Source organism: Falco biarmicus, chromosome 1 (genome assembly GCF_023638135.1).
Source record: "Falco biarmicus isolate bFalBia1 chromosome 1, bFalBia1.pri, whole genome shotgun sequence".
In the NCBI taxonomy this organism is placed as follows: Eukaryota; Metazoa; Chordata; class Aves; order Falconiformes; family Falconidae; genus Falco; species Falco biarmicus.
In genome coordinates, this window is record NC_079288.1 from 16,470,784 (window position 1) to 16,498,658 (window position 27,875).

The 27,875-nt window shown below is 50.1% G+C and overlaps 1 protein-coding gene across 2 annotated transcripts; it reads right to left on the reverse strand.

The window, feature by feature from the left end:
* On the reverse strand, positions 1–27,558 carry DHRS11 (dehydrogenase/reductase 11). Of its 2 annotated transcripts, none has more exons than XR_008819480.1 (7): positions 27,400–27,558; positions 12,189–12,398; positions 6,143–6,237; positions 5,572–5,701; positions 4,792–4,906; positions 4,082–4,147; positions 1–3,101 (listed from the first exon to the last, which is right to left on the reverse strand). XR_008819480.1 is itself a non-coding variant. In XM_056324995.1 (7 exons), the coding sequence occupies exons 1-7, from the start codon at positions 27,529–27,531 to the stop codon at positions 3,060–3,062; spliced, it is 768 nt and encodes a 255-aa protein (XP_056180970.1). In that variant the 5' UTR covers positions 27,532–27,558; the 3' UTR covers positions 1–3,059. The 2 variants fall into 2 exon arrangements, 1 of the variants encoding a protein (XP_056180970.1); XM_056324995.1 differs by having other exon boundaries at positions 4,792–4,884.
* Between the last annotated feature and the right edge of the window lie 317 nt (positions 27,559–27,875).

Consider the following 27,875-nt stretch of genomic DNA (forward strand, 5'->3'; position numbering starts at 1 on the left):
CACAGTGTGCCTCTCTTTTTATTCTTTATTTTACAGTTCACAATTAGAAACCTACTGATAAATTACACAATTCACCCTCTTATTTGGGGTTTTTAAATGCCTCAGAATTGTGCTGCCAATCCTATCTCATCCCAGGAAGGTGGCTCAAGGTGCCACCAGGTTACACAAGGCAGAGCAGCCAAACAACTCGTAACAAACCCCTCCGCAGGCTGCGTTTCACATGGGAAGTTAACAGGCAGCAGGAATTATCCTCTAAAAACACATTTGAAATGGAAAAATATACTGGATATCATTTCAAGGTTATTTTATAGACTTGCAAAGGTTACAAATGTTGGGGGGGGGGGGGGGGGGGGGGGCATGGGGTGGAGAACCAACACAAACTTCCAGGGCTGCAGGTCAGCCGGGTTGTATTTGCAGGGAGCAATTTACCCAGACTGGCCCTTTTTCAAGGCCCTACATCTTAAGCAATTCTCTCCGAAGCCTCCTTTTACAGAGCAGAAAGGTAAGTTAAGCCCCTCCTCAGCTGTGCATTTCAACATCTACTTAACTTTGTACACAGTTGCGGCCACCTATTCATATATTTCACCAGTGCTACCCACATCCCTGCTCATTTGTTTTTCTGCTCAAAAGTTCCTAATTTCTCAACGCTTTTTTTGGCCTCCAACTCCTAGTTCAACCATCTTAAAAAGATGGCACACACTGCACAACAACAGCGCATCTGCTGAATTTCAGCAAGCTCCTGCAGAAGACGCCCTATGGAAAACACCAGTTTTCATAACAAGTCTAGCTGAACATCATAGGGGCATGATAAAAAAGCACAGTAGTGCTTGAAACTTCCTTAGCCAAGTGCCTCTGAATTGAGGATCATGGTGGCACAGAGACCAAAGAACTTTTCCAGCTGGCGCAGGCTCTTTCTCTGCTGCAGGGAGGATGGCTGGCTGCATGCAGACCTGGACTGGCTGCTCCTTGCAGGACATGATCTAACCCAACCCAATGCTGGGGGTGAAACCCAGCTCTGGGCAAAGAGCCCACCCAAAGTCACCACCTCAGCAAGGTGGAGGAGGGCATGGCGTTACCGTCATGCAAGCCTTCACCTAAAGGGCATGAATTTCACTCAGAGTAAATTAAAAGGCCAAATCCAGAGATGAGGCTATGTGTACTTGCCAGTAGAAACTGGTGACAGATGAGGAATGGACAGAACACACCGTGAGCATGTATTTATAAAGAGGAAAAAAAGGGGCAAATTGCCTTTGTTTTTCCATTACGAAGGAACTTTTTACCAGTTTTCTCCTTGTATCCTTCTACAGTCGCTTACCTTTGGCACAAGGAATTCTATGTATCACAAGATTTAAGTAATAATAATACTTCATATCAACACTCAGCACTTACACAGCGCTTCTCATATCCAAAGTGCTTTACAAAAGTTTGTGAGTCCTCACAACACCCCTGTGAGGTAGGCAAGTATTATTATTCCCATTTTACAGATGGGGAAACTGAGACAGAGAGGTAAAGTGATGTGCCCAAGGCTATACAGGGAGTTGAAACTCTTGACATAGTGGCCCAAATCTGGTCTCCCTTACGGTGGTGTAACACAGATGACCTCCCACAGAGGCATAAAATGGTGTAAGCAAAACAATCCAACCCTAGTTTCTCTGGCTCCCAATCCTCCACCCTGACGAACTGACCATACCTGCTCCACCTAAACCAATGTTTGCCTTCTGAAATGCTACAGAAAGTCCAGAGCACAGCAGGAGCGAGTCTGCAACCTTAAGGCAACATGTACATTAACAGCTCCATAGCTCTGCAGCAAGTTGGTCGACACACAGACGTCTTTCTGCCACACTGCGAGACAACTCAAGCGGTCTCCAGTGCTGCACGTATCAGCTTTGCGGCTGATTCTCTTCTCCCTCAAGTTAGAATAAATCCAGAGCAAAACAATGGGGCAGCACCAGCGCAGAACTAATATGAGATCTGAACCAGACCTTTTACCTGCTGCTTTGTAGGCAAACACCCCTACTAACATCTTTTCATTTTGGATAGCTTCGGCATGGTTCACTTCAATCTCTCTCTTTCTCTCTCTCTCTCTCTCTCCAAGTTTGTATCTCTGCATATAAACAAACTTTCAACATTTCCAACTGGTCAGCACCAAGCATTTAAACAGCACCATACATCTTTCTAAGACCAACCACTATTTCCAGAAAAAGTGTCAATGCATGCAAATACCACATACAAAAACATCAAGAGTGCTGGGAGATGATACCAAGGATAGAGGTGATCACAAGACAGCACACATTTAGTTTTTATTAAAAATACCAAACAACTCACTCTTACTGTAACTATGCCACTTAGATGATCATTCTAACCTGCAGAAGTGCAGGTTCTTTTCCTCCAACTACTTACCTACCTACCTAGAAAGAAAGAGAAATAGCAAGCACACACATTTATACTTCCTCAAACTTGGCAGGTGTGATTCATGTGAATGGGAAAGGAGGGTGTGGGGAGGTGGGCGAGATTCTACACCGAGTTTAGAGCAGTGGAGTATGAAAGAAGCAGAAAATATCACATGCATCATTACCATCAGTAATCAATCTGATGAAAATAAACCCCAAAATTAGATGGATTCATGTATGAGATCCACTGTAAATCTCAAACCCTAAGCACACTGCAGCTGGCAAACGTCTTGTGCCACTTCACCTATGTCCAGACACAGCATCAGCAAATAAGATCAAACAAACCTTGAAAAGAAAGCAAAAGGAAGAATAAACCAGCCTGGAGACAACAATCTTCCACAAACCACTTCCCTGCATTAGTTTCAAATACATTTTACTCTTTTAAGCAGTTTCAGAAAGGAGTGGGGGAGAAAGAGACCCACTACCATGTTTTTTTTAAAACTGGCTCAGCACCAGCACCAGCTCAGAGAGAGGGAGAGAAAAATAATTCTTCAAACACAATCCTTGGTACTTGATTAAAACGTTGCTAGCCAGCCGACGAAACCCTAGATTGCCAGAGGGTTCGAAGTGGAGTGGATACGCTGCGCTGCTCACGGTCCTCTTCATTTGCTATGATATCTGCTCCGTGGGCCTCATCTGTATATCTCCAATCTAGAAGAGACCAACACAGGATTTTACTGGAGTGCTGAAGTCCGTTTTAAATCCTGCACTGGGCACTTCCATGCTGCACCGTTACAGTGGCAAGCTGCACACGAAGAAAGCTCCTGTGACTAGAAATGAGCCTGCTTAACTGAGATACTAGAAAGAAATACAAGTGAATGCGGCTGCTCTGCCTTTAGCGCAAGGAATATAAGCACAAATATGCACAGAAAAGGTACAAGATGACACTGATTACAAACTCCCGTGGTTCAAGTCTTTGGTCCCGCTCACAAAGGGTCAAGCAGAAGCACTGCTTGACCAGCCACAGGCAAGACTTTTTATCTTCTTAGGACAAGAAGGTCAGTGATCCAGTGTCAAGATGGCCACGTCTTGCTCCAAGGAGCAGAGTTCACGCCAGGGGCTGCTAAACCTCTCACGATCAAAGTTTGCTTTTGCAACAGGAACTTTTACATTGCACATATTAAACTACAACACTGCTCCTGCCTCCTCCTGGCTCCAGCTCAAAGCTGGTCACTTATTTCATGTTTCACAGGAGGGAAGTCCCTCCCGGCACTGCGAGCATCTCACGCCACCCTTGGGGAGGTGCACAACACTCGGCAGGATCAGGCCCAACACATCATTTAGTAACTGGCAGAACCCAACCCAGCTGCAAAACTATCAGCAAATCCATCCAAAGGGGCAGAACATGCCCATATCCCTCCTGTTCCCCCTGCCTTGCGCAGCCCTTCTCTGGGGTCCAAGCAGCCCTTGCTGGATCCGCAGGGCTGTGAGCAGCCCGAGCAGTGCCATCCCATAGCTACCATAAGGGAAGTGTAAACAAAGGTGCTCACTGCTAATCCCCAGCCCAGGCTCCTCGAAGCACACAGCTGATATGGTGGCTGCAACCCTGATTAGCAAATGTCAGGGCAGCAGTTACCCTCTCCGCCTTCAGCCCCGCCCCAGCAGAGTCCTCCAGCCCAGCCACAGCCTACCTGTACATGAGGTGGGGCACTGAGGACATATATGACAGCGTTAGCCATATCTTCAGCTTTGAGACACTGGAAAGACAGGAAAGAGACTCAGTCAAAGGGCACCTCAAAGTTAACCACAAGATCACTCCTTTCCTAACCATCAATAATGAGTTTCGACAGTGTCACTGGGGCATGTCAAAAAGATGCAAGCAAGCAGGAAAAAAATAATCCATTGAAAATTTAACAAAGGACGTGTCTGGTGCTGATAATTCACCATTTGCTGTGAATAATCTTACTACTGGCACAGTAATTCTGCCAGGTCAGGCATTGCCATCCTTATCAAAAATTCCCAGAGAAGCACAAGAAATCCTGCGCTAGCCACCTGCAAGACAACATGCTCTCGCATTTCTTCTTGTGCAGGCATGTTTGCTTATTATATCTTCAAGTCATAGCCTGCAAAATGTCAAAGCTGACTGATTTATTTACAGGAACATCAAAACAAAAGGAAAAATATAGGCAGTCAGAAACTGAACCCAAATGAAAATCTGTATTGTGCGTAAATATCAGTGCAAAATGTGAGGTTTGAGTGCTGAGACTTTGGGAGATGCTGATTTTATCCTGGAAGGCACCGGGCCACTCTGCAGAACTAGTTCCTTGTGCCGTTCGCCAGGAAAGAGACGTGAACTACAATCAGAGCCACTTCCCTCCGTTTCCATTTCTCTTTGTCCTACCCGAATGCTCTCATAGGTTGCAGCAGCTCTCTCGGGGTCATTATCATGAAGTTTAAAAGCAAATCCCGTTTCCACCAGTCCTGGAGATATACACTGGAAAAAAGCAGAGCACATCCTAATAGGATTTGTAATTCCCCTTCTAAAAGAATGAAAAGAAAAAAAAAAAGCAAGAAAAAAAAAAAGGAGAAAGAAACTTTTTAGTGCTGAAAAAGCCCCCAAAACCACAGCCCCCATTCTATTGTCCTCCTTCCCCACTCTTTTTCTAGGGGAACAGTTTAAGTGAGCAGGCTTTGCCTTAATGATTATTGTGGCAGGAACCTCTGGGGGACTGCTGACGGGTACTTCCCTCTTCACGCTCCAAAGGGGCAGAGAAGCAGAGAAAATGACAGAAAAGCTTGTAATGCAAATTAACTTCTGGATACATCACTCCAGAGATGCAAGCTCTGGATGAGAGCAAACAGCCCCACTGACCGCCCCCCTCTGCTGCCATGAGCCCCCCTCGCTCCCTGACCGGCAGCTCCCCACTTTGTGTACCCAAAAAGTTTATTTCCTGACACAGCTCACTGCTGCCATGCCTTCTGTACCCCAGGTCTCCCTCTGCCTGGGAAAGGGAGGCGGCCAGGGGCAGCTGGGCACAGGACCCGAATGTTCCCCAGGGTGCTGAGTACTATTTTTGCAATTCCTTGCCTGTTTCCCAAAGGGAAAACCTCTGCCCCATAAAGCCGGCCAGCTCTCTACCATCCACAAAGCAGGAGAGAGGAACAAGCCCACGGTACTCACTGTAGCTCGTATATGAGTCTTTGCTTCTCTGAGCTCCTGCCTCAGCCCCTCCGTGAGAGCCGTAACTGCGTACTTGGTGGCACTATAAAAATGCACCACTGACTGTGGCACAACGCTGTGGCCATTCATGCTGAGGAGAGAGCAGAAAGGAAAGCGCTGAGAGGTGGGCGGCAAGCCGGGTCCTGAGAAGAAACCAACAGGATATTCAAACCAGCATTACAAACACAGAAGGAGAGGCTGACAGGGTGGCTACGTGAGGAATTCCCCTCTCCTGCAGGAAACTCACACCACCAGAGGCTCCTTGGACCCGGCTGTCTTCTGGAGCTGGTCAAGAAGCTTCAGTCTTCAAACTTGCACCATCGCAAGTGGTTGGCATTATCCTTTTCTCTGTGGTTAGGTCTTTCTTGCATTTAGACCAGCAGAGGTTAAAAAAAGCGGTTTGAAAAAAATCAACCATCACAATCCTTGGAAAATCTCTCCTTGGACACCACCAGCCCACTGCTTAAGTCCTCTCTAGGAGGCAGGGAGGAGCAAGCCCACGTAGCTGATCCCACATTCCCCCCTCACATACCTGTTAATGTTAATAATATGCCCGTCATCGATGTTCCTCTCTTTCATGGACTGGTAGGCCTCTCGGGTGCAGATGCTTACAGCCATCACATTGACCTGAGGGATGAGCAAAGAAGACCAGGAGACCTGGTCTTTAAGACCAGCAACCCCTGCCTGGCAGCTTCTGCCTCCAGCCTGTGACCCACGGCAATTCCCACGCAGGCCAAGAGAGGGAAATGCACATACACGCCTGCCACACGCCTGCCACCCAGCTGGGGCTGCAGGCCCCAGGGGTTGGCAGGGGAGCCACACATACCCAGCTCTGTGAGACAGCCCTGGCCTCCGCCAGAAAAAATGGGCTGAATTGTTCCAGGGGCAAACGTGAGGCTGGAGTGTGAAATAAGGGAGAAGAAACCCACCGCCCCACAGCCAGCACTGCCTCCAGCAGACAGCGTTGTTTATTTTGTACAGCACTGAGCACACTGGTGTTTGGGCAGCTGATAGGACACTAACAGCAGGTAATTAGGTCAGCTAGTTAACAAGGAAATCCCCAGATATTGCCTGTCAGAGCGCCAGGTGCTCAGCGGCACTGCAAACCACACAGCCAGCAAAGAGCTTCCTCCGCACAAACAAAGCCAAAGATCACATCGTGCCACGGGGAAGGCCAGAGTGGGCAAGTAACCCTGCAGATATGAAAGCCACCGACCTGTCACACTGCCTGCTGGCATCTCCCTCAGCTCTAAGCAGGTAAGGCAAGGAAGAAAGGACACCGCGATTTATCCAGTCCTATAGCACAGGATGCAGAGCTTTCCAGGCTCTTGCTCTTTGGACCAGCGCTCCCCAGCACACCGTGGCTTGGTTAAACTCGGTCATATCGCCCCTGCAATGTGCCACCATTAACGCACAGATGCCTTCAGCGTTTGCTGACCATAAAGCACAGAGCCAAAGTTTCCAGGAAGACAGAGACATGGAAGTTCCCCCAGCTGGAATACACAGCACCCAGAGGTACGTGCAAGATTGATGAGCAAGCCAGCTCAGCAGCAGTGTTAATTGCTGAAGTTTATGGTGGTTTAGATTTAGAAAGGTGGCTGAAAGGTAGAAAGCGTTTGCTAAAGCCCTCTAGAAAGGCTGCAGCCATTCCAAGGCAGGACACACTGGCAGGTCCTACCTAATGGCATGTCACTTTGCTAACGAAATGAGCAGGCCAGACAGGTCTAAAAGCACCCCTGTGAACTAAATATCCAGGAAGAACGAAATTTCTGATGAATCAGAAGTCAGGTGCAATAAACGGGAGGAGAAGCAGGAACAAGGCCATGTGGGCAGCGAGCAAGGGATGTATCATCGCTGTGAAACTTATAAACAAGAACGGGGCAGGCTAACTAGGACTTGCTAGCACAGAAGGACATGCAAGACAGGAACATTAATTTGGAGACCAGAAAGTTAAGAGGCAGAGAAGGATGGATTTGAGAGATGCAATTACCGTGCAGCACACAAAAGATGAGCGGGGTCAGCTGAAGGATCTTCTGGTCACTGCTTTTGTCTTGGTCCTTATTTCCTATTCATTACTAGAGGCCGTGCTTGTGAGTTTTTGTCTTGGCAACAGATAAATAGCATGCTTATCTGATCTTGGGAGTACCCAGGCAACACAACAAAGTAGAGTCCTCATCCTCATCCAAGTGCACTTTGGTTAAGCACACAGTCACTGCCAGGTATCTCAGTCATCATACCTGGAACTACAGAGATAAATTCCCTGGCGCCAGGTTGAAGATTTACCTTGGCTGCACAAGGAAGAAAGTTAGCAGACATGTCAGCAGAAGTGGCACCTCAGCACTGGAGCGAAGCCCAGAGCAGGCAGGGCATCTGAAGGCTTTTGGATTTCACAGTAAGGTGGGCAAGGAAAGCAGGAGTAACCTGCTCCAGTCTGATGTACCAACCAAGTGAGGAGCCAGTCCTTTCCCATACAGATCTGGGCACCTGGTAGTATAAGAAGCCTTCATGATAAGCAACACGCCTGCTTTCCTCCCTGCCCCAGGAGACCCTGAACCCACCAGGCACCGCATCTTTGGTGCGGTAGCTCCCCGATTCCACTCCTTCTCCTTAGGCCACTAGAGGGTAACATCAGCCTGAAGCCTGAGACCCAGCTCCAACGCCGTGAGTCACACTGAGCAATGCTTCCTTGCGTGGGTAGACTCACAACATTTTGACAACTACTGGCAAAGCAAGATACTAATCAACAGCCACATGGGAAAGTCCAGAGCCTGTACGATAAGCATCTTGGTACAACAAAACAACTGGCTGGAAGGCAGCTGAGCTGGGATTGCCTCGCCGCCTTTTCCTGATAGCACCCACAAGGTTTTTGGGTGAAATCCCATTTCAAAATGTGGAACAGGCACTCAGGAACTGAAAAACACACCTGGAAAACGTGCAAGTCTTAGGGCTGTATCACTGTGAGAAACAATCCAAAGGCTGTTGTTACAAATATCCACAACAACACATTTTCCAGCCTCATTCCTGTTGTCAGAAGGGAAGGTTCAAAGATCCCTTCGCAAAGACAGCCAGCACATCCGTGCTCCGCCTTTGCACAGCACGCTGCACAAGGCAGCGGGTCCGGGGCTGCCACGTGTCTGTGCTAATACAACAGAAACAATGAAGGCGCATTTTCTAGTAATTAATGAGTTCCAATTGCAGGTTGGGAAAACATAAAAGATCCTGTTCCTGGAAGCGCTGAGCATTTCACTTCCCAGAATCAGCCTTTTCTAACGCATCAGAATGAGTACTCCAGCTCCTAAAGCACACATAAAAACGCAGGTTACAGAAAACATATCTCTGCACAGATGGTATATAAAACCAAGAAGAACAGAGCCTCATTGGTCAATGAATAATGCCAAGAAGAATCAAACCCATTTAGCATCTCGAAGAGCGAGAGGATGTGTGCTGCAGTCCTTTGTGCCCTGAACAGTGCAAATGGAAAGTTCAGCTTGATTTCCTGACTGTAAAGGTCAGTAGGTAAAACGTGAAGGAGCTGTTCAAATCCCAGAGCCTGCAGTCAGTGTGTACATAGCACCCAGCCCTGGCTACTCCTGTGCGGATCGAGGACAGCTGGAGGACTTTGCTCCAGCCTCATGTCAACCTCACAACCTCACAAACATATAAAGAGGAAAAGGGGGAAGCTGCAAACCAAAAGATGACGGGCTCAGAACCTGCCTGTGATAGCATGCTCCCTCCTACACACACACCAAATTTGCTGGCTGGCAACGCTGGGCTCTGTGCTGCTGTAAAGCAACAGAGACACGATTCCTAACATGAGATTCCTGCAGCCCAGGGAAAAGCAGCTCCTCCCTTGGGAATAAATACCAGACAATAAGGAACCAAAACATGCAAAAAAAAAAAAAAAAAAAGAGGAGGAATAAGTAAATAACATGATTTTTGTATAGCAAGGAATCTTACGGAAGGGGAAACTGGAAGGAGACAGAGCCTCAAAGCTCATAAAAAATGCATGGAAACAAAAATCGATTTACCAAAAAGAAAAAATGCCTTTAATTTAAGGCCCTAATGCCTCCTAAATCAATAGATCGATGGCTGTTTAGAAACTTTCCCTGTCTGGCAGCCCAGTAGCATGCTGAAACTCTCCAACAGCATCTCAAACTGCGCTGCTCTTTAAGACCTTTCTCCAAGGGACCTTTGGAAGAAGCCTCCCTGCTCCCGCTCAGTTCTGCAAAGCCCAGTGGCCCATGAAAGGTGCTGGCAACCTTCCCTCGTCCTGACCCTCCAAGAGCTTCAGAGCATGTAGGAGGAACGGGCCTGGTGCGTGTTTCCCTGGGGCTTGTGTGCCACATCGGGGAGAGCTGTCACTGCAGATTCCTCCCCAAAGCCCACTGCGACGCCAGTGCCTGCACAGCCACGGCCACGTTTGGAGAGCGAGATTTTCAAGCAGGAAGGTTACAGCCACAAAACAGCGGCACACAGCAAAACAAAAAACCCTGAGCTATTACTACCACTTACCAGCAGGCTAAAAAGCAAAGCCCAGGCTTGTCAGGCTGCCTAGGCTGAGGTGGGCGAAGCACTTGGCTCTGGACTGGCTGTGGGCATCACCCTTGCATTAAGGGTGCAAGTTGTTGTTCAACTACACACAAGTCAAGAGCAAACCCACCAGCTTCTGGGAAGCTGGCAAGAGGAAAACATCTACCAGTACAGGAAGAAAGTTTGGGTAACTCAGTCTGTTCCCAGAGCTACACCAGCATTTTTGCCAAGCAGTGACAGCACATACAGCCATACAGATCACCTCTGGCAACAAAACATGCTCCCAGCCTAGTTTCATAATGCTGCCCTTGTGGAGGCATCACCCTGCCTCTCCTCCCACCCCACCCATCACCCCCAAGCAACTCCAAGGGGTGAACACAGCAGCACCCACAAGGACAGGAGATCCCACAGGCTCCCAAACTTTGAGCCATCATAAATACCAACACTGGAGTGTCACACAGGACAATCCTCATTCCCAAATCTTTCTTCCTAAAGGTGGTGGAAAGTGAGGTAACAGGAGCGCTCCCACCTGAGCAGCCCAGGAAGAGAGCACGAAGAGAAAGGCCTTCAGCTGGCAAAAGCCACGTGTCTCCCCCAGCCTGACTGCCTTACAACAAACAAAAGGTCAGAAGAACAAAAATGAAGAAGCGTAAAGGATGCACAGCATCCACAGAGGCATTCACACAAGACATGATCACAGTGACCAGGATGAGTTTACAAGGCACAGGTGACCCACAGGGCCAGGCTTGCAGCGAGACAACGCTGGGAAGTGCCCTGCTTTACACCAGCTCAGCCTCAGCTACACTTCACTTAATTTTCTTTAAAGACTCCATGGCAACCAGGGATGGGGAGATGTAGCTGTGCAGTGACCCAGGCTGGGCAACCCACAAAAGCCTGGCTGGGCAAACAAAGCTGAGCTGAGCTTGCTTTGGCTGCAGTCACAGCAGCTAGCAGACCAGCCAAAATCCTAACAAGAACTTAATTAGCCAGGATACGGCAGCTCTTGCCCTGGCAGCAGGAGTCTGAGGCCTCAATGCGCCTCTCTGTTTTGCTTTACACAGCCCCTGAAACTACTTCTGGATGAACAGCCACCAGCTGCCGCAGGAGCCGACAGATCCTGGCTGAACCCACTGTCAGACACAGCGGCCCCGAGCTTACAGCTTGGAGCAGCTTTTCAAATAGACGTGTCTTTTACTTCACTGGGACAAGCTCTCACAGCTGCTGGAGGTGCTGCAAGGCTTACTCAAAGCCATGAGTTTGACTCCAGTTTCTATGAGGACAAGGCTTTCATGCACAAAAGTAGGTAGTACAGGAGGGGAAAGCTCCTGTTTCAGCCTCTCACCAGCCAGAGGTGCAGGAAGGTCAGTACAAAAGGGCTGTTGCAAGGGCACAGTAAGTGGCCTGGGGTCCCACTGCTGTGGCTGCCACTGCTATGTGCAGAAAAGGGCCATCCCATAACGACAAAAGATGGTGAAGTCCCCAAAAGATGCACAGCAGCACCTCAGGACAGCAAGACCCAGGGAGAAGCGCTGCTAGTAACAGCATGGACCATTTGCACAAACTCCCAGTTCGGCAAATGAAATTGTCTCGATCACATCCAGCTCTAACCAGATTACGAGCAGAAAATTAAGCTAAAAAGACAAAAAACATTACAGTTTAAGCCAAAAAGAATCTGCCCATTTTACAACCCACTGCTACAACTAACAGGATTAGCTACAAAAGCCAGTGCTTGGCATTCAATTTCCTATTTTACTGAAGAAACAAAAAAAAGCAGCAAGGCTCATCACCCTTTATAAAGCCATTGAGCTAAAGGAAAAAATGCTACTGAAGGTATCGAGCGTTTTCATACTCCAAGGTGAAGGCATGTGGCTCAGCAGTGCATGATGTCTTTCCACTTCCCAGTCGGCAAGCCCAGGCCATGTCAGAGCCAGAGGGGAAGCAGGTCCTCAGCTCTGCACACATGGAATAAGTAGATGGGACTATGGTGCCGGTGGCCAGAAAAAATTAAAATCTAGCCCAGTTCCCACTCTATCAGTGGCAGTACTCACATCTATCATCGTCCGCCAGCCCTCCGTCTTCCCTGAGAGCAGGGGCTCCGGGCGAGCCAGCCCCGCGTTGTTGATGCAAACATCAACTCCTTGATGAAGCGTCTTGATGGCGGAGAACATCGACAGGATCTCCTCTTCGTTGGAGAGATCGCACTTGTACGGGATGAGGGTCCCCGGGTAGCCGGCACTCTGGCATTCTGCTGCCAATTTCTAAGGAAGAGAAAGGAAGGAAGTAAACAGCCATCAGCCTCCTCTCCTCCTGGAGTAGCTTATCCAGCCACTTGCTTAAAAACACACCCCAGGGCTAAGAAAACATGGCAGGCTTCCCAGCGAGCCTGCCTTTAAAGTAGACACTAGGGAAGAATCACTGAAAATGCTAATTAAGAAAGAAGAAATATCGATATACATGAGAGTCTGAGTGCTTCAGCCTTTAAGTTATTAAACTTGAGGAGACGCTCTGTGCTCATCCATCACTCTGGCAATACAGGTCGAGGCAAGCAAGTGCTGGCAAAATACAAACAAACACTGCCATGGCACCAGGCGGCAAGTCTGCCACACTGCTGCGCGGATAAAGGACGTGGCAATCGCATACCCGACAATTCCTCGTTAGCCGTTATCAACAATTATTCCAGGCATTCAGATCTTTTATCAGACTAGATGATATAAAGCAAATGAAAGGCCAAGAGCTGCTGCTGGTTGCCCGTGTTAATGATGTGGCAGCCACCACACCAAATCCTCTGGAGGATGCCCTTTACCCCCTGATGCTAATGAGAAGCAGCATCTCATCTCTGATGTGTCATATTAGCGACAGTGACAGCTTCCAGTGTGAAGCAAGAGCCACATGATGTCTGGTTTCTGCAGAGAGACGGACTCTGGCTACAAACGTCCACCAAATCACTTGAACGCCATCGCCCAGGGCGCTTTCACCAACGTGACATTTCAGCGGGTGCAATAAAGCTCTCCTGCCAGGGGCAGCTTTCCCACTCCTCCCAGCTCCTCCCTGCATACCAAGGACTGCAGCTCACAGCGTTTATAAAAGGAGGAGCGAGGCCCAGCACAGGAGTCACCTGGCTGGAAGCAGAGGACCTGGGACGGTGATTGCACATGCCGGCGGCTCTGAACAGCCAAGCCCACCTGCCTTAGCCAGCAACAAGGGTGCAGGGAAGCCAGTGCACCCACCACAGCACCTGGGAGCACCCGAAACACCGCTGGGAAGCTCACACCAGAGGGATCTGACTTTTTTTGCTTGCTGTCAGGTGTAGCATCTCATCCCTGCTGTATCATATCACCTCCCGGACTGGCCCAGCCCCTCCTGGCCCTCCAGGAGGACACATGGGAGAAATTCGCACATTCTGGAGAAGGCAGATGCTAAAACCAGCCCCGCCATCTGTACCGACATCGGGAGGAGCCTGGAGAGCCATGCTGGCCTCAGACACAGCTCGCTCTCATAGAAGCGGGAGTGACACACCAGAGCATGGAAGGTGTCCTTCTCCCCGGGGAAGCTCGCAAGCCCCCGGGCCCCTGTCCCCTCCGCTCAGGAGAGCTGATCTTCCAGCAGCTGCAGCAGGGGCAGACCTGCCCCACACAACACCCAGCATCAGTGACACTCGCAGCGTGTGTTTGCCAGAAAATAAACATCAGACAGAGGAGAAAACAAAAAAAAAACAAACCATGGAACATAAGGGAAAGTGGAAAGAGAAGGAAAACAACAACAACAACAAAAAAATCAGAGACAGCACGGCACCTGCTCCCCCAGCGCAGGCTGTCAGGAGAGCTTGTGGGGCTGCACCAGTTCATCACCACGGGACCGGGCAAACGCCAAACCAAAGCCTGGGCCTGGCTCCCATCCAGCTGGCCTCCAACGCATTCCATCCTGCAGATTAGATGCCAGCATGCCCAGGAAACCTGCTGGTTCTGACCCCTGAAGTTTTGTTAGAATCGGCTCTCTTGTCCCCCAGTCAGCACAATGCAGGGTGGCCGTATGCCTAAGGGTAAGGAGGAAGGCTGGCAACTTGTTTAGATCCGCAAAATCCAAAAAGGGGAAAAAAATTAAAATCCACCTGAAGATGTGAATTGGCTTCCAACTCCAAATCATAAAGTGTGCTCTTCATCAGTGGCTTTTTCAACGACCAACTTTCTCTTAGCCAAGTTTTACACAGAGCAGGGCTCAGCATCCTCACTGCAAGAGGAACAGCCAAGCCAGGACCTCCAAACCCCTCTCTGTGCCCCAAGCACATTCATTTTAATTACCCTGGGGCAAGTGCTCTGTTTGGTAAATGTTTTTCAGCCTTTCTCAATACCTAACACCACTGCTGAGCTGGGTCAAGTCCCTGAACAGAGCATTTAAGCTTTTCTTGATTTGCCTTTCACAGCAAGCCACTGCTTTCAGAGCCCACAAGCTGAATCCAGCGCAGGTCCAAGGGTCTGGTCCAGAAGCCACTCTCCTTTCTGGGTACCACTTCAGTGAAGGCACTGCAGTAACACAAGAATTATTATTATTGCTCTCACAGCACCAGGCAAGAAGGGGACAGACATGCTGAGTTCAGCCCAGAGATCGATACATCCCAACAGCATCACGCTCTCTGGAGAGCTCTGCTTGGGCTGAGCTAGACAGTATTTCTGCCCAACAGAGAACAAAGGTCCCCCTGGGACTGAATCGTACCTCTCTGTACCCTCCTGGGGCTGGTTTCACTTTGCTATATATGCAATCTTGTTGATTATGTGCTGATCATAGTAGAAAAATATATAGTTTTTTCAAGACTAGTGTACACACTTGAGAAAACAGTCGGGGGAAAAATTCTGCAAGAGTAGCATCTAGAAAATTAAAAGCAGTATGAAGGGCTGTTGGAAGGTGCTAAACCACTCTGGGGATAGGGCCTTGTGTCTGCAAAGATAAAGGAGGAAAAAATGGGCAAGGGGCCTTCAGCCAAATTCTTCACAACCTGGCACCAAGGTGACAGCTTGGAAGTGCTCTCCGTCCCACTACCCAAACTCAAGCACCCCACTTATGGGATCCACCCCACTCAGTATTTCCTGGTAAAGTACCAAGGCTCATGCCTGGCACTTTTTCTTCCTAGTTCACCAGGTCATGGCCAGGAGTACGGTCTTAATTTGCTCCTGGAAGAGGGCTGGTGCCCTGGCACCTCCTGCAATTGCCAGGCTGCGTTTAGGTTGCTTGAACAAGGGCTGGGCTGAGTTATCTTTCCAGTGGTGCCTCCAATTTTTGCTGCTGATGTCAATGCTCGTCACAGGTAAGGTGGGGTGCTGTCTTCTGAAGCCAGCGTACTCATACACAGAAAGCAAAAGCAGGGCCCCCATCGCGTCCCGAGGCTGAGCATCACAGTGCGTCCCAGAGCTGCTGGGAGGAAAGCTTAGAGCTGATGGCAGGAACCGGTCCAGCCAAACTCAACCCTGCTGAACTTGAATCAAGCGACACCAATGATTTTAAAAGATGAGAAATACAAGCACGAGGGATTGGGATGTATCTCCCAAAAGAGGACTCGTTCCAGGAGAGCTGGCTGGAAGGATGAAGGGCCCGTCAGCATGGACAGGAAAGGACAGACAAGCTTATCTACAGCCCAGAGGGAAACGCCGTGTTTAATATCTCTGTCTCCATGTTCAGCTGTCATTTCTCACTATTCAGTGAAACCTTTCACTGTTCAGTACAGCTCTCGATGGGGGTAGACAGGGTCTAAATACCACGGGCTGCAGCACAGCAACCGATGAAGGAGCAGATGAAACAAGGGATGCTCCGGACAGCAGTGGCTGTCGTGGTGGAGCTGCCCATCCTGCTGCCCCAGTCAATTTCCTTAGCTTATGTCTTAGATGTACCGAAGAGAAAGCCCTTTCTGAGAAAGGCTCCTCTGCTACAACTGACCAGAGAAATTAAGTATCTCTCAAGATACTTCTTCTGTCTGGTGTCTCGCCGCCTGAAACAAGCCTCAACGTGGATCCTTTCATCTTTCAGGCTACACTTGTATTAAGAAATTCTCTTTGAAAATGAAGTGCCGAACACCACTGACACTCAGGCGGAACTGAACATGCTTCAACCCTCTGTAGATAAAGAGTCATCACAGGCTCTTCAAAGAAACATCAACTGCGGGCAAGTTTGCAAGAGAAGACTTATGTAAAGCAACTCTCTGAATTAGGAAGCTTGCAATATTTTTTCAGAGCATCCGTTAAGTCACTCAATTAATGCTCATTCCACTTTAAGCACACCACACACACAAGAAGGGAAGGAAAAAAAGAAAAAAAGCTGGTTTTCCAGATTTCATAAGCAAGTTGAGAGTGACCATGTAATGCAACACCAATACAGATGAGGGTCAGTGCGCCTCCAGCAGCTGGAGGTGAAGATTTGAAACAAGACCTGAGCATCTCTGTTCCACACCATTATCACTAGATGCTTGGCAACAGACAGCCGGGTGCTGTAGCTACTGGTATAAACTGGGATAACACAACATAAGAAATAGATACCCTACGTGTTAATATGTTTAACCTAGAGCCATCCACTGCCACGGATGCAAGCCCTGGTCCCTGTAATTCTGACCTGCTACCTCGCATGAACACAGCACGCGGCAACTCCCATGAAAGGCCAGCTTTCCACAGAGGGCACCTAAACTGCTCGTGGGATACAGCGAGTCAGTACGGCAGCACGCACTAGACACGTGGGCTGCCGTGTGCCTCTTGCTTAGACACCAATTTTTCCATTGACATCACAGTGATTTACCTCTGCTTCCAGCGGTGTTGGATGAATGAATAAGCAAATGAAAAAACCAAAAACGTTAAGCACCTACCTGCATGTAAGTAAGATGAGACTATCTGGTCATGCTGCTTCCTATATACTATTTAGTTGTCTGCTTTTAAAGGTTCTAAAAGGATGCCTCACATTATGTTAAGAATAGGTCAGTTCTCCCAAAAAGGGGTTAATGCTCTTTGTGCATACAACACTTGGAAAGGGCACAGTGCCATGCATTTAGATTCAGTCTTGGTAAAATGGTTTTAGAAAACTAACTGATATAAAAATTTAAAGGGACTCTTAAGGGGAGGAAAAAAAAGAGTCACGTAGGGCTTTATTTGGCAAACCATCCCATTAACTCCAGACACATTTAGTTCAGAGAGATTAAAGCTAGAAGAAACCATTAGGTAATTTTTAATCTAACCTGCTATTCATCACAGGTGCTTGCATCCTACTGATTTAGCTTATGCTTAAATACACAGCTGTACCAAGAAACCAACTGGAAAGAAACCGAAGACACCCCAATTACTTTTGCTATCTAAAGGAAATGAAGGAGAAAAATCCTAACGAACAGCATCACAGTTGTGAAAGAAAACAGGGGGCTTACAAATCCTTTCATTTTACTGACTGGCAAGTTTGAAGCTTCTTTTAATTAAGATTTAATGCCACTGCAACAGCATAATACAGGAAGAGATACACAGTGAATAAAGCACGAGACTGTGGTTGATTTCCATGGTGTGCCCTGTGACCATGGGCAAGATGCAGAGCCATTTCCCCATCTCTAAAAAGGAGATAATTACATTGAGCCCCTTCCTAGAGCTGCCAGGTACCTGGGGCTTTTTGCCCGCATGTGATTCAATAATGAGTATTACTTCATATTTCTTCAAGTTCGTTTTGCCTGGCTCCAGGTGCCCAGACAGGGCTTCCATGGGAGTCTAAAAGGAGTTTTCAAATGAATATAACAGTAAAGCGACCCCTCTTCCCTCCCCTAAGCTTTAAATTGATGCTTTTCACTGATGGCTTTTGCCAGTCGTCGCTCCTCAGCTTAGATCGGTGTCTGCTCCAGGACAGAAGGAAGAACGGTGGGGATGGGGAGCTTAAATGGAAAAGCAAATGTGCAGTACTCTGCTGGAGATACCAAAGCAGAGTACAGCCAAAGAAGGACTAGCACCAGTTTCAGACCGTTTACCTGAAGTACATCTCAAGTACAGGCTGCCTGACCAGGGAGACTAAATTTTTCACACCGCTTCAGAAACCCACCACCTCTTGGCACAGGCAAAGGAAAAAAAGCAATCAAAACCCAAACAAAATTTAAGTCCCTGTATGTATTTCTTTTCACCTTGTATCATCCTAAATGGACTGACTTCATAGTCCTCACAAAGACTCACAGGTGGCACACAAAATCAGCACTCATATAATAAATAACCCAGAAAAATCAGATCTCATTTTCTGAAAGAGAAAGGAACAAAACCCCAGGGAACCTCTGGGACCTATCTGCTGTTTATCAGCTTCCAACAGCAAGAAGCAGACCGTGGAGAGGCATCTAAGGAGTAACAGTCCCAGCCAGGTAGTCATGACCATGGTCCTCACCAGGGCTGCAGAGCACGGCATGGCAGCCCTCCCTCCTGCCAGGCTCCTCACCCCCACGGTGCTGCCACAACTTACGATACCCACTGGAGACAGCACAAAACTACATCTTGGCATATCCCCAGCATCAGCTGTCCGGGACATCTCCTGGATGCTACCCAGGCTCTGGACACGGAACATCAGCATGGTGCATGCCCTTCACACTGCAAACCCATCCCGCAGGCTCCGGAGGGGCCAAGCGGCATCTCCTGTCCACCCACTGCCTGTGGGCGCAGCATTGCCCAGGGAAGCCCCTCGGCTGGTCTCACGCCAGGCACTGAAGCCAGCCTCCCTGCTAACCAGGAGCCTGCCTGAGCAGTCACATCTTCCTGGTACTGATAATCGTCCCCCCAGACTGCTCCAGATTCACGTTGGTTTTTTCCAAGCTCCCTCTGCTTCCTGCACTTTCTCAGTAGTTAAACATCCAAGTTTATTTTTTTCCTAGCTCACTTAATTTTAAATTCCCAGCGTTATACACGCAAGCCAAATCGTCCCATTTACGCTGCCCTGAACGTCCCTGCTACCTTAAGACATTCAAACAATCGCTCCTTACGTCAAGGCTGAAGGCACTTTTTTTCTTTTTTATTTTTTTACTGCTTGCTCAGATCACGTTGCTACGGGCTGGCATGGGGGAGGAGGAAATACGCTTGCTCCTACGATGACAGCTCATTAAAGCAATATCTCTTGCTTATTCTGAGGTATGACTATCCTAAAACAAGCATCATAGGTGCCTGCCTGCTCTTCAGCTCCAAGATGCATAAAGCAGGTTCCCACGCAGCCAGGCACGTAGATGCTTTCCTTCCTCAAAGGACCCAATACTCATTAAGACCGAAGCTGCTGTCTTGCAGCCACCCGTGGTCCCCCACCAGCCCTTGGCTGCCTTCATAAACAGGGTTCAAAGACCGCGTTGCTCCAACACACCCAAATGCCTGCACGCAGCAGACCTGACAGTCCACGCACAAGCTGGATCATTGCCCATTCCAGCAACAGATTTCCAAGGCAACCTGCAAACACACCACTCGGAGGGCAGAGCCGAGCCTGAGCTTCAGCCTGACACCCTCAGATCACGGCACATGCCTTCTGTGTCATCCCCACCGCAGGCGAGCACACCTCCACTGCGCTCAGGGAGTCAGAAAAAGATTATCTGTTTATTTTAGTTAAATCAGACAGCAAATCCTGCAATAATGAAGGTCTGAGATGCCTCACGGTACCCTGAAGATCCAGGGTGTGATCAGAGGTCCATGGAAACCATCAGGACACGCCTGCCCTGAATAACATACATTATAATTGAATGTATCGCCGTACCTTGTGGGTAAGACTCAGGAGCACTCTCGAGGACAGCCAGGACATGATCCCAGCTCTGTCACGACCTCACTGGGGGGCTTTTCCCCTTCCCAGCCCCAGCATCCCCGCCTGTGAGACAAAACAGCAGCAGGTGATAATCTTCTCGCTTAGGGACCCAGGAAAACCTGAGCATCGACTGCAGCCACCGGGCTCCCAGAGCTTGGCCAAGCTCTGCACCTTGCTGCGACACAACACGCCTGTCAGCGTGGCCATGAGCAAAGCACCCACCACTGTCACCAAAAAAGCTGCCACCAGACCACGAGACTGGCCTTTTCTCCTCTCAACACCCCACAGCACAGCCCTGGCTCGTCCCCACAGCTCGCAGGAGCTGGGTGTTTTCCCGCTGCCCCCCAGCACCACCCACACAGCAGCAAGCATTCCTGCTGCCAGGGCACGGCCAGACCTGCGGTCCTCGTCCCCATGTCCCCATGCATTTCTCCGTCTCATCGGCTCCCATCCTGCGCCCGTGTAATCCTCAACGAATCCTCTTCTGAAAAGGCAGATTAACACGCGCTGGGCGAGGAGCAGGCCTTTCCCCACCAGCTCCCAACGCTCCCCGGTACCAAAACAGAGATGACAGGTCCTGAATTTTAATACACCCCAGATTCATGACCCACCGACATGCAGGACAGAGGCTCCCACACACCCCAGCCCAGCCGCAGTCGGAGCAGGGACGGTGCCAACAGGGATTAACACTTCCATCGCCGCACAGCGCGGGCGCCGCGATCAAACATCTGTACTGATGCCAATGCCACCGGCCGCAGCGGGCTCAGCGCTGCTCACATCTACGCTGATGCTAATCCCCAGTTAAGCTGAGCAGAGCCGCAGCTGATCTGCATGAGCCCAACAGGGAGTAAAGTCCGGCTGCAGGAGCGAGACCGCAGGCCCTCTGCTCCCGCTTCACCCGACAGAAGCGGGGTGGGCACAAACCCCCCCAGGACCAGCAAAGGCAAAATAACCATGTTCAGTCAGGAAACTACCGTTAACACTGTGCCAGCTGTGCCTGGACCTCCCTGCCCTGGGACACCCTCCACAAAGCCGAACCACAGGCCAGAAAACCCGCCCTGTGTCTGAACGCTGCTCCCATACAGCCCTCTGACCATTCCAGGGTTTTACACGGGGAAACTGAGGCACGGGACAGCCACCCGGTCTGCCCTGTTACACAGCACGGCAGAGGCAGACCACGCACCCCACTGCATCTCCAAAATCCCAGGGAAGGCTCAGTTATTACTTATTTTTAGGGCTGCGACCATGACATACCCCGCTATCACGGCTCTATCGCAAAGCCAAAGGGAACAGAAGAGAAGCAGGGAAGGGAGGGCGGCTGAAATAAGACATTTTAAAAGCACATTTTGGGGGAAAGCGGATAAATCCAACCTGGTTTAAAAGCAACCCCTCCCCCACATGCCGCCTGAGCTTCAAGGCTGTGCAAAACCATTGGGACAGCGAAGCATTTGTTCCCACTACTCAGGACAGCAATTATGGGATCTCTTTCCTATTCATCAGGAAAGGACCTGGTCAGGGACAAGCGGCAATAAAAGCACCTCAGAGGCCTTGAGTACCCACCATCCCCGAGGCAAGGCCTTCACCAAACACAAAACAAGCCCTTCCAGAGGCCAAGGAGATTCTGAAGGTCATTCATTTACAGGGGACTGTGCCTTGGGATTATCCTGCCTGAAGCTGCTCCTCCTGCCTTAGAAAATAATTCACTGGGCTACCAGACAGCCTAACAGCTCTGCAGCCTGCACGCCACGAGAGCGACAGGTCTGGGTAAGAGGGGCTGGGGAGCCATGAGGTCCTCAACGAGCTTTTGGGGACAGCGGCTCACCCACCTTTGGCACGGGGAGGCCAGGAGCTGCAGAGCCTGTGGGCACAGCCAGGCTGCCCGGTGGGTGGGAGCCAAGCACCAAAATTCAGGTTTCAGCCATGAGCACGTTGCTTTAAGTCGCACAATTAAGACAACACACACCCAGAGGTGAAAGCTGTGCGTTCAGGAATGCCCTCCAAAACGCAGCCCCAGCCGTAGGGCAGACGGACAGAGCCCCCCAGACACCCAGCACTGCAGGGACACCCACAGCTCGACCCCACGGACAAGACACCCAAAGGGGGGATGCCAAAATTTTAACCAGTTGACCTCTACACCATCAACATGATTTGTACCCAGTGCAATTAAATTCCACATTCGGGTACTATGAAACTATTTAGCCATTAATTAATCGCCTTGGAGGACTGAAGGGGTCAAGAGCCTCCCTTGCACCTTATAGCCTGGGCAGTGATGGGTGGTGGGGACGGGCCAGCCTGCACACGGATATTTGGGATGCGCAGCTCCCGCGAGGAAGGCTCGGCTTCTTCCTCCTCCCACACTGCCACAGCATTGCTTAACGAAGAGAGCGCAAACCTCTTCAGAGATTGGACTGCTCGAATCTGCAATCAATAGCTCAGCTTATCAAAGGCTGTTTCTTGAGCAAGATCTAACCTTGACAATGCAGTCCCTGGTTATAAATGTTACCTTTGATCAATAACTGTCACAAATGCATTAGAATTAATTGGTTAAACCTTGTATGCTAAGCCACGTTTACTGCTTCCTGCAAAGCTCACTCTCCACACCCTAACAAAGAAAAAAAAAATATTTTTTTTAGAACACAGCATCTATGATTAGATTTCTTCAACGCCTTACGGCAGGCCATCGCCTGAGGGCCCCAATCCCCCCGACGCAGCCTCGCCGCACGGAGAGGGCAGCAGGTTCCCCCACCAACATCCCAGAGAGCAGCCAGGTACCGCCGCTTCAGGGGATGCTCACCAGTCCCCCGGGAGCAGCCGCACGCTTTGTTACATGGCTTGCAGCGGACCCAAGGCGCTCCCATCGCAGACTGGGAGCCCAGGGTGAGCCATACAAGATAAACCCACCAGCACCCTACAGCCACCAGCTCTGGACACTCCAACCTGATGCCACAACCCGGCAGCTCAACTATTTCCAGCAGCGAAGTGAAGGACTGCAGAAGCCAGCTGATTTCCCGCACCTCTTCAGAGGAGTCTCTTCTAAGTGATGAATTAACCACACTTGGAAGGCATTGAAGAAAAATAAAACAAAAAAAATAAAATAAAATAAAATAGCATAAAGCAAGTGACTGATGCCCCAGCCACCCTACAGCAAGGTATCAAAGGAATGAACGAGCTGCTGGAGGATTAGAAAACAAAACCGAGTGCAACAGCATCAGGTGTTGCCTGTTCCAGAGCAGCTGACACCGCAGTCGGAGGGGGAACTCCTGCCAGCACTTTTGCCATTCTCTAAAAACATAAAAATAAATATAAAAATACATTAAATTAAATTTTATTATAGAAGAGTGTAATACCAAGCATCAGCTGCAAACTCTCTGGAAGCAGCTCCCTGTCTCACACCTTCCTGTGCTCCAAAAGCACCAGAGTACCTCGATGCCATCACCACGACTGAGCCAGACCCTACATTTACCACAAACTCTCCCAAGTCTTCCCCCACCCCAGGGGAAGAACGCTGCGAAATAAAACTTCTGCATCACACTGAATAAAAGACCAGAGAGTGGTTTGTCAGCCGTGGGGGAAATGTTTTGTCCCATGCGCAGGGAAGCTCCCTCCTTTTTTTGTGCTGCTGCAAGAAGTCAGACACTAAACACAAATTTCTGGGAAACATCAGGAAGAAGCAAGTTGAACAGCCTCGGAGCGAACCCATCAAAAGTGATGCTCTGCTTTTTGTCTGCGGGATGGTGTGACTACTGCATAACCTGCTATCGTGCACCAGCTAAGCTGTGGCAAGTCATTAAATCACAGCAACTTTCCTCGGGTGCTGGAGACTCAAGGGATCAGCCAGGGGGTCCCTGTGCAGGTGATCATTGGACAGGGCACAGTTTTCACCAACGCTTGGTCTTACGGGCTCTGAAAATTCTTGGCTAATTCATAAAAGCACAATGCTCGCTCCTGACTTGGAACACACATAGGTATCTGAAGAGCAGAAAACACTCAGCAAGAGCACATGCCAAAAAGTCTATGACAGCTGTTAGTACCTCCAGGCTTCTCATTTAAAACAAGCTTTCAACCTAAATTATCTCCTGGCATTCAAAAGTAAAATAAAGCCATTTAAATTATTCCTCGATGTCTTGACTATTACAGTTACTGTCGGATGACCCACACGATGACTCTCCGCTCACAGAAGTTGCACAACTGGGGAACACGAGGCTGCTCGTGAGCCGGGGCTGCAGGATGGGCAAACCCATGGTGTAAAGGCTCACGGCCAGAGACAGCTTCTCAGGGGAAGCCCAGTCGCCGGAGGCCACGCTTGCCATGGCTGCATGTAGAAAGATGTGACAAAAAAAAAAATCAAATCCAGTTTTGAAATAATACTGCTGAAGTCAGCTGGAGCACTAACTCAAGACACGTTGAGCATGTGGCTCTTCTACCGAGCCACTGGAAGAAAAAAAAAAAAAGAGAGAGAGAGAATTTTGCCGTTTTTGTAAGCCATTAACATTTTTATTTCAAAAGTCAAATAATGAGCACTGGAGTCGTGACACAGGTTTTATACCAAAACCACAACTTTGCAACTCCTTCATTAGCTTGCCTCAAGCCCTTATCTGATTTTCCAAGAGATTAAGAAATCTTGACATAGCATTTATTGCCCTAGTTAAACTCCCCACAGAACAAGATACTCTTTCAGTCACCAGTTTACAGTAGGTTGTAAAACCACCATGTAGAGTGGTTTCAGCCACCTTACCTTAAAATGGATGACTAGTGCATAACATTAATGAAAACATACGCTTTTCTGCTACCAAATGAACACCACATTCCTGGTTTTTAACTGTACCAGTTGCACTCTTTCCATTTCAAGCTGCCTGGATTTATTTTGGGGGTTTGCTCCTCTAGTACACCGTTATCCACAATGGCATTTAGCAAATTATTCAATTTTAATAGAGCAACAAGATCTGTCCTGCAGGAACTGTGGCTGCAATGCCCCAACCTCTCCTTTATTCGCATCTGGCAACACCAAGCCCTCAGCTCCTTCCTATTTCTATCCTCTTGTCCCTTCGTCACTGCGCCCCAGCCTGAACATCAGTGCCGCTTCCCCCATCCTGCCCCTCCGGCTGGAGCCGCTCTCCTCGAATTAGCGCATCCTTCAAATCCCCACCAAGGCTTCCTGCCAGGGGATGGTCCTCCAGCTCCCAGCCAACCCTGACTTGGAAGATCAGCAGCCGGACATAACAGATGAGCATATTTTGTGGATAGATCTGGTTATACAGTAACTAATTAAGGTAACGACATACTTACAGAGTGCTGGTGGCCCAGACCCTCCTGTTTCCTTCCTACTGTCCCCACAGCCAAAGCCCCTCCAGCGGGCAGGAGCCCCTAGGCAAGGTCTGGCTGCACAGTCATCCCCGCACACAACGCCACCTCCTGCTTCTCGAGATGGCTTCTTACAGCCACGTCCAAAGTCCCAAGCCCCAGCATGAGTCTGAAGCCTGAATATCTTCCTTTTTTTTTTTTTTTTTTTTCAAAAACACATTAGGTGAAGCTCCTGGAGGAAAGCTTCATTACCGCAAACAACTCTGCTCCGAAGGCACAGCAGGAGCCAGCAAGAAGCCTCACCTGTGCCAACACAGGTGTCCCAGGCAGCCACTCCAAGGTGACAGACCTGTTCCCAGAGTGAACCTGGGCCACCTCATGCTTCACCACCTTCCCTTCCCCGAGCAAGCAGCACCTCTGGGATTTGGTTCTTTAAGGAAACATGCTTTGCGGCAAATAGAAACCAGAATAGCAGCGGAGCAAAACACAGCCCAAACATCTAACTAAACAAACAACCGTGTGCTGCAAACACAATTCGGTCCTCGAAAGAACGAAGCCGGGACAAACATCAGCTGCAGTGTTAGACACAAGGCTTGGAAACGCAACAGCGACAAGGGACTCGGAAGGGGCCGAGCAGTCAGCATTGCTCGGTACAGGCACATACCACACAGCCCAGACAAATCACCTACATAAAATGCGATTGCATTTTGTGCAGATTCAAATAAAAAGACAAAGCCTTTAAAAGACTGCTCTTTCTTAAATCTATACCGCATTTTTGCCAGAAAGTTTCAGAAAGGAGGGATTTCAGGCTGCAGAAAGGAAGGAAACTCCTCTGCAGTAGTACCAAAGAAAATCAAAAGGTTTCAAAAGCAAATCCAAAGAAAGTGCAATATTGGAAACAGCAATACTGGAAATGGCTTTTCTGTCCTTTCTGGAGCGGAGTGGGAAACAACGGCATCCTTTACCACATCCTTCACCAGGTACCACAAGGCTACAAGAAGCCAGGCTACGGAAGTACATCCTTAAATACCGCTGGCCGCACATGGGAAAGCCTTCGGAGAACTCGGCTTTCCCTGCAAACCACAGTATCAAAACACTGGGAAGTCCAAAATTAGAAGCAAGCCCCAGAGGACATTTAAACAAGTCACATTGGGGTATTTTCTCCTCTCTGCAAGCAGTCTTTCTGATTCATGATGAAGAATGGAAAAAGTTTTGATTCCTCTGAGCGTTTCTTTATTTAACCCCATATCTCAGCAACACCCACCATGTCAAGCCTCGTTTCCCATGATTTTTTGGACAGTTTATTCTTGGTGTGGCCAACTGTGCATAGCAAGTCCTTATCACCTTTACTAAGGAAATACAAACCCTGGGTGTTCGTATGGACCTCGTCGGGCTCGGCTGCCACCGAGCAACCAAGATGACAATATTTGGGCTGTCTGACTGTAACTTTTTTCTTCTCTTTTTTCTTTTTTCCTTTAAGAAGGAAACTTCTTATGAAATGAACAGGCTTCAGCCTGCGCCGTTGCGCGGTAAAGCCTACAGACACATCCAAGGACAAGAAGGACCCCACAGAAACTACACTGAGCATCTTTAAGGCAGCGGCGAGGTACTGGCTCTAGAGGTGGGTGAAGGCTTAGCTCTTGAGATGCTCATTGTAGGGGTGAGCAACGTGGGAAGGTCTGGAGCCCGATTTTAACACGAACTCGTAGAAACATCCGTATCGCCCGAGCACCCGCCGTGGGCCGGTATGCACCGCACCCCCCCGCACCCAGCCCCGCTCCTCACAACCCATTTTTAACCTCGATAAAAGGCAGTTCAGAAAAAAACAACCCCAACCGAACCTGCTCCCGGGGCAACTCCCACCCCCGGCCCTGCTGCTGCGGGGTGGCGAGCCCCTCCGGGCCCGCCCGGCCACGGGAACCCCCGCGCCGCAGGGGCACAGCTGCTCCCGCCGGGCCGGGAACGGCGGCGGAGCCCACCCGCGGGGGGAGCCCACCCGCACCGGGCCCGCAGCAGGGCGAGCGGCCCCGCCGGCCCCAGCCCCCGCCTCCCGCCGACCCGGCCCCGGCAGCGCTCCCACCCCGCGGCGAGGCCTCCCGGGGCGGCGGCCGAGCCCCTCCCCGCCGTGGGACGCCCCCGCCGTAGGGCTGCCCGCGGCCCGACCGGGGGCCGCCCACCCTCGGCCCCCGGCCCCGCTACCTCGATCTTGTCGACGCTGCGGGCGCAGCCCACCACCTTCATGCCGTGCTGCACCAGCGCCCGCGCCACGGCCGCGCCGATGCCCACGGAAGCGCCGGTGACCAGCGCGACGCGCCCGGTCCAGCGCTCCATGGCCCCGGCCCCGCCGCCGCCGCCGCGCACAATGCGCCGCCCGCCCGCGCCGCCCGCCACGCCCCCGGCCACGCCCCCCGACCACGCCCCCGGCGTGTCAGGCCGCGCCCCCCCGCCTGGCGTGCACCGAGCGTGCGAGGGCTCAGCCGGCGGCGGGGGCGGCGCTGGGGCTGGGGGCTTCCTGCCCGAGATGGCCCCTGCGAGAAGGGTGAGGCACCGCGGCGGGAGGGACCTTAAAGGTCATCCAGTGTCCCCCCCGCGGGGACAGGGCCACCTCCCGCCAGCCCGGGTGGCTCCCAGCCCCGTCCACCCGGCCCTGAGCCCTGCCAGGGACCGGCACCCAC

Bases quoted from the DNA above. Each gene is read 5' to 3' on its own strand.
- DHRS11 (XM_056324995.1), bottom strand. From the start codon at position 27,531: ATGGAGCGCTGGACCGGGCGCGTCGCGCTGGTCACCGGCGCTTCCGTG. The intron at 12,399-27,399 runs GTAGCGGGGCCG...TCTCTTCCTTAG, and splicing joins GCAGCGTCGACAAGATCGAG to AAATTGGCAGCAGAATGCCA. The intron at 4,148-4,791 runs GTAGGACAAAGA...CTGTCTTTCCAG, and splicing joins CAACCTATGAGAGCATTCGG to TGTCTCAAAGCTGAAGATAT.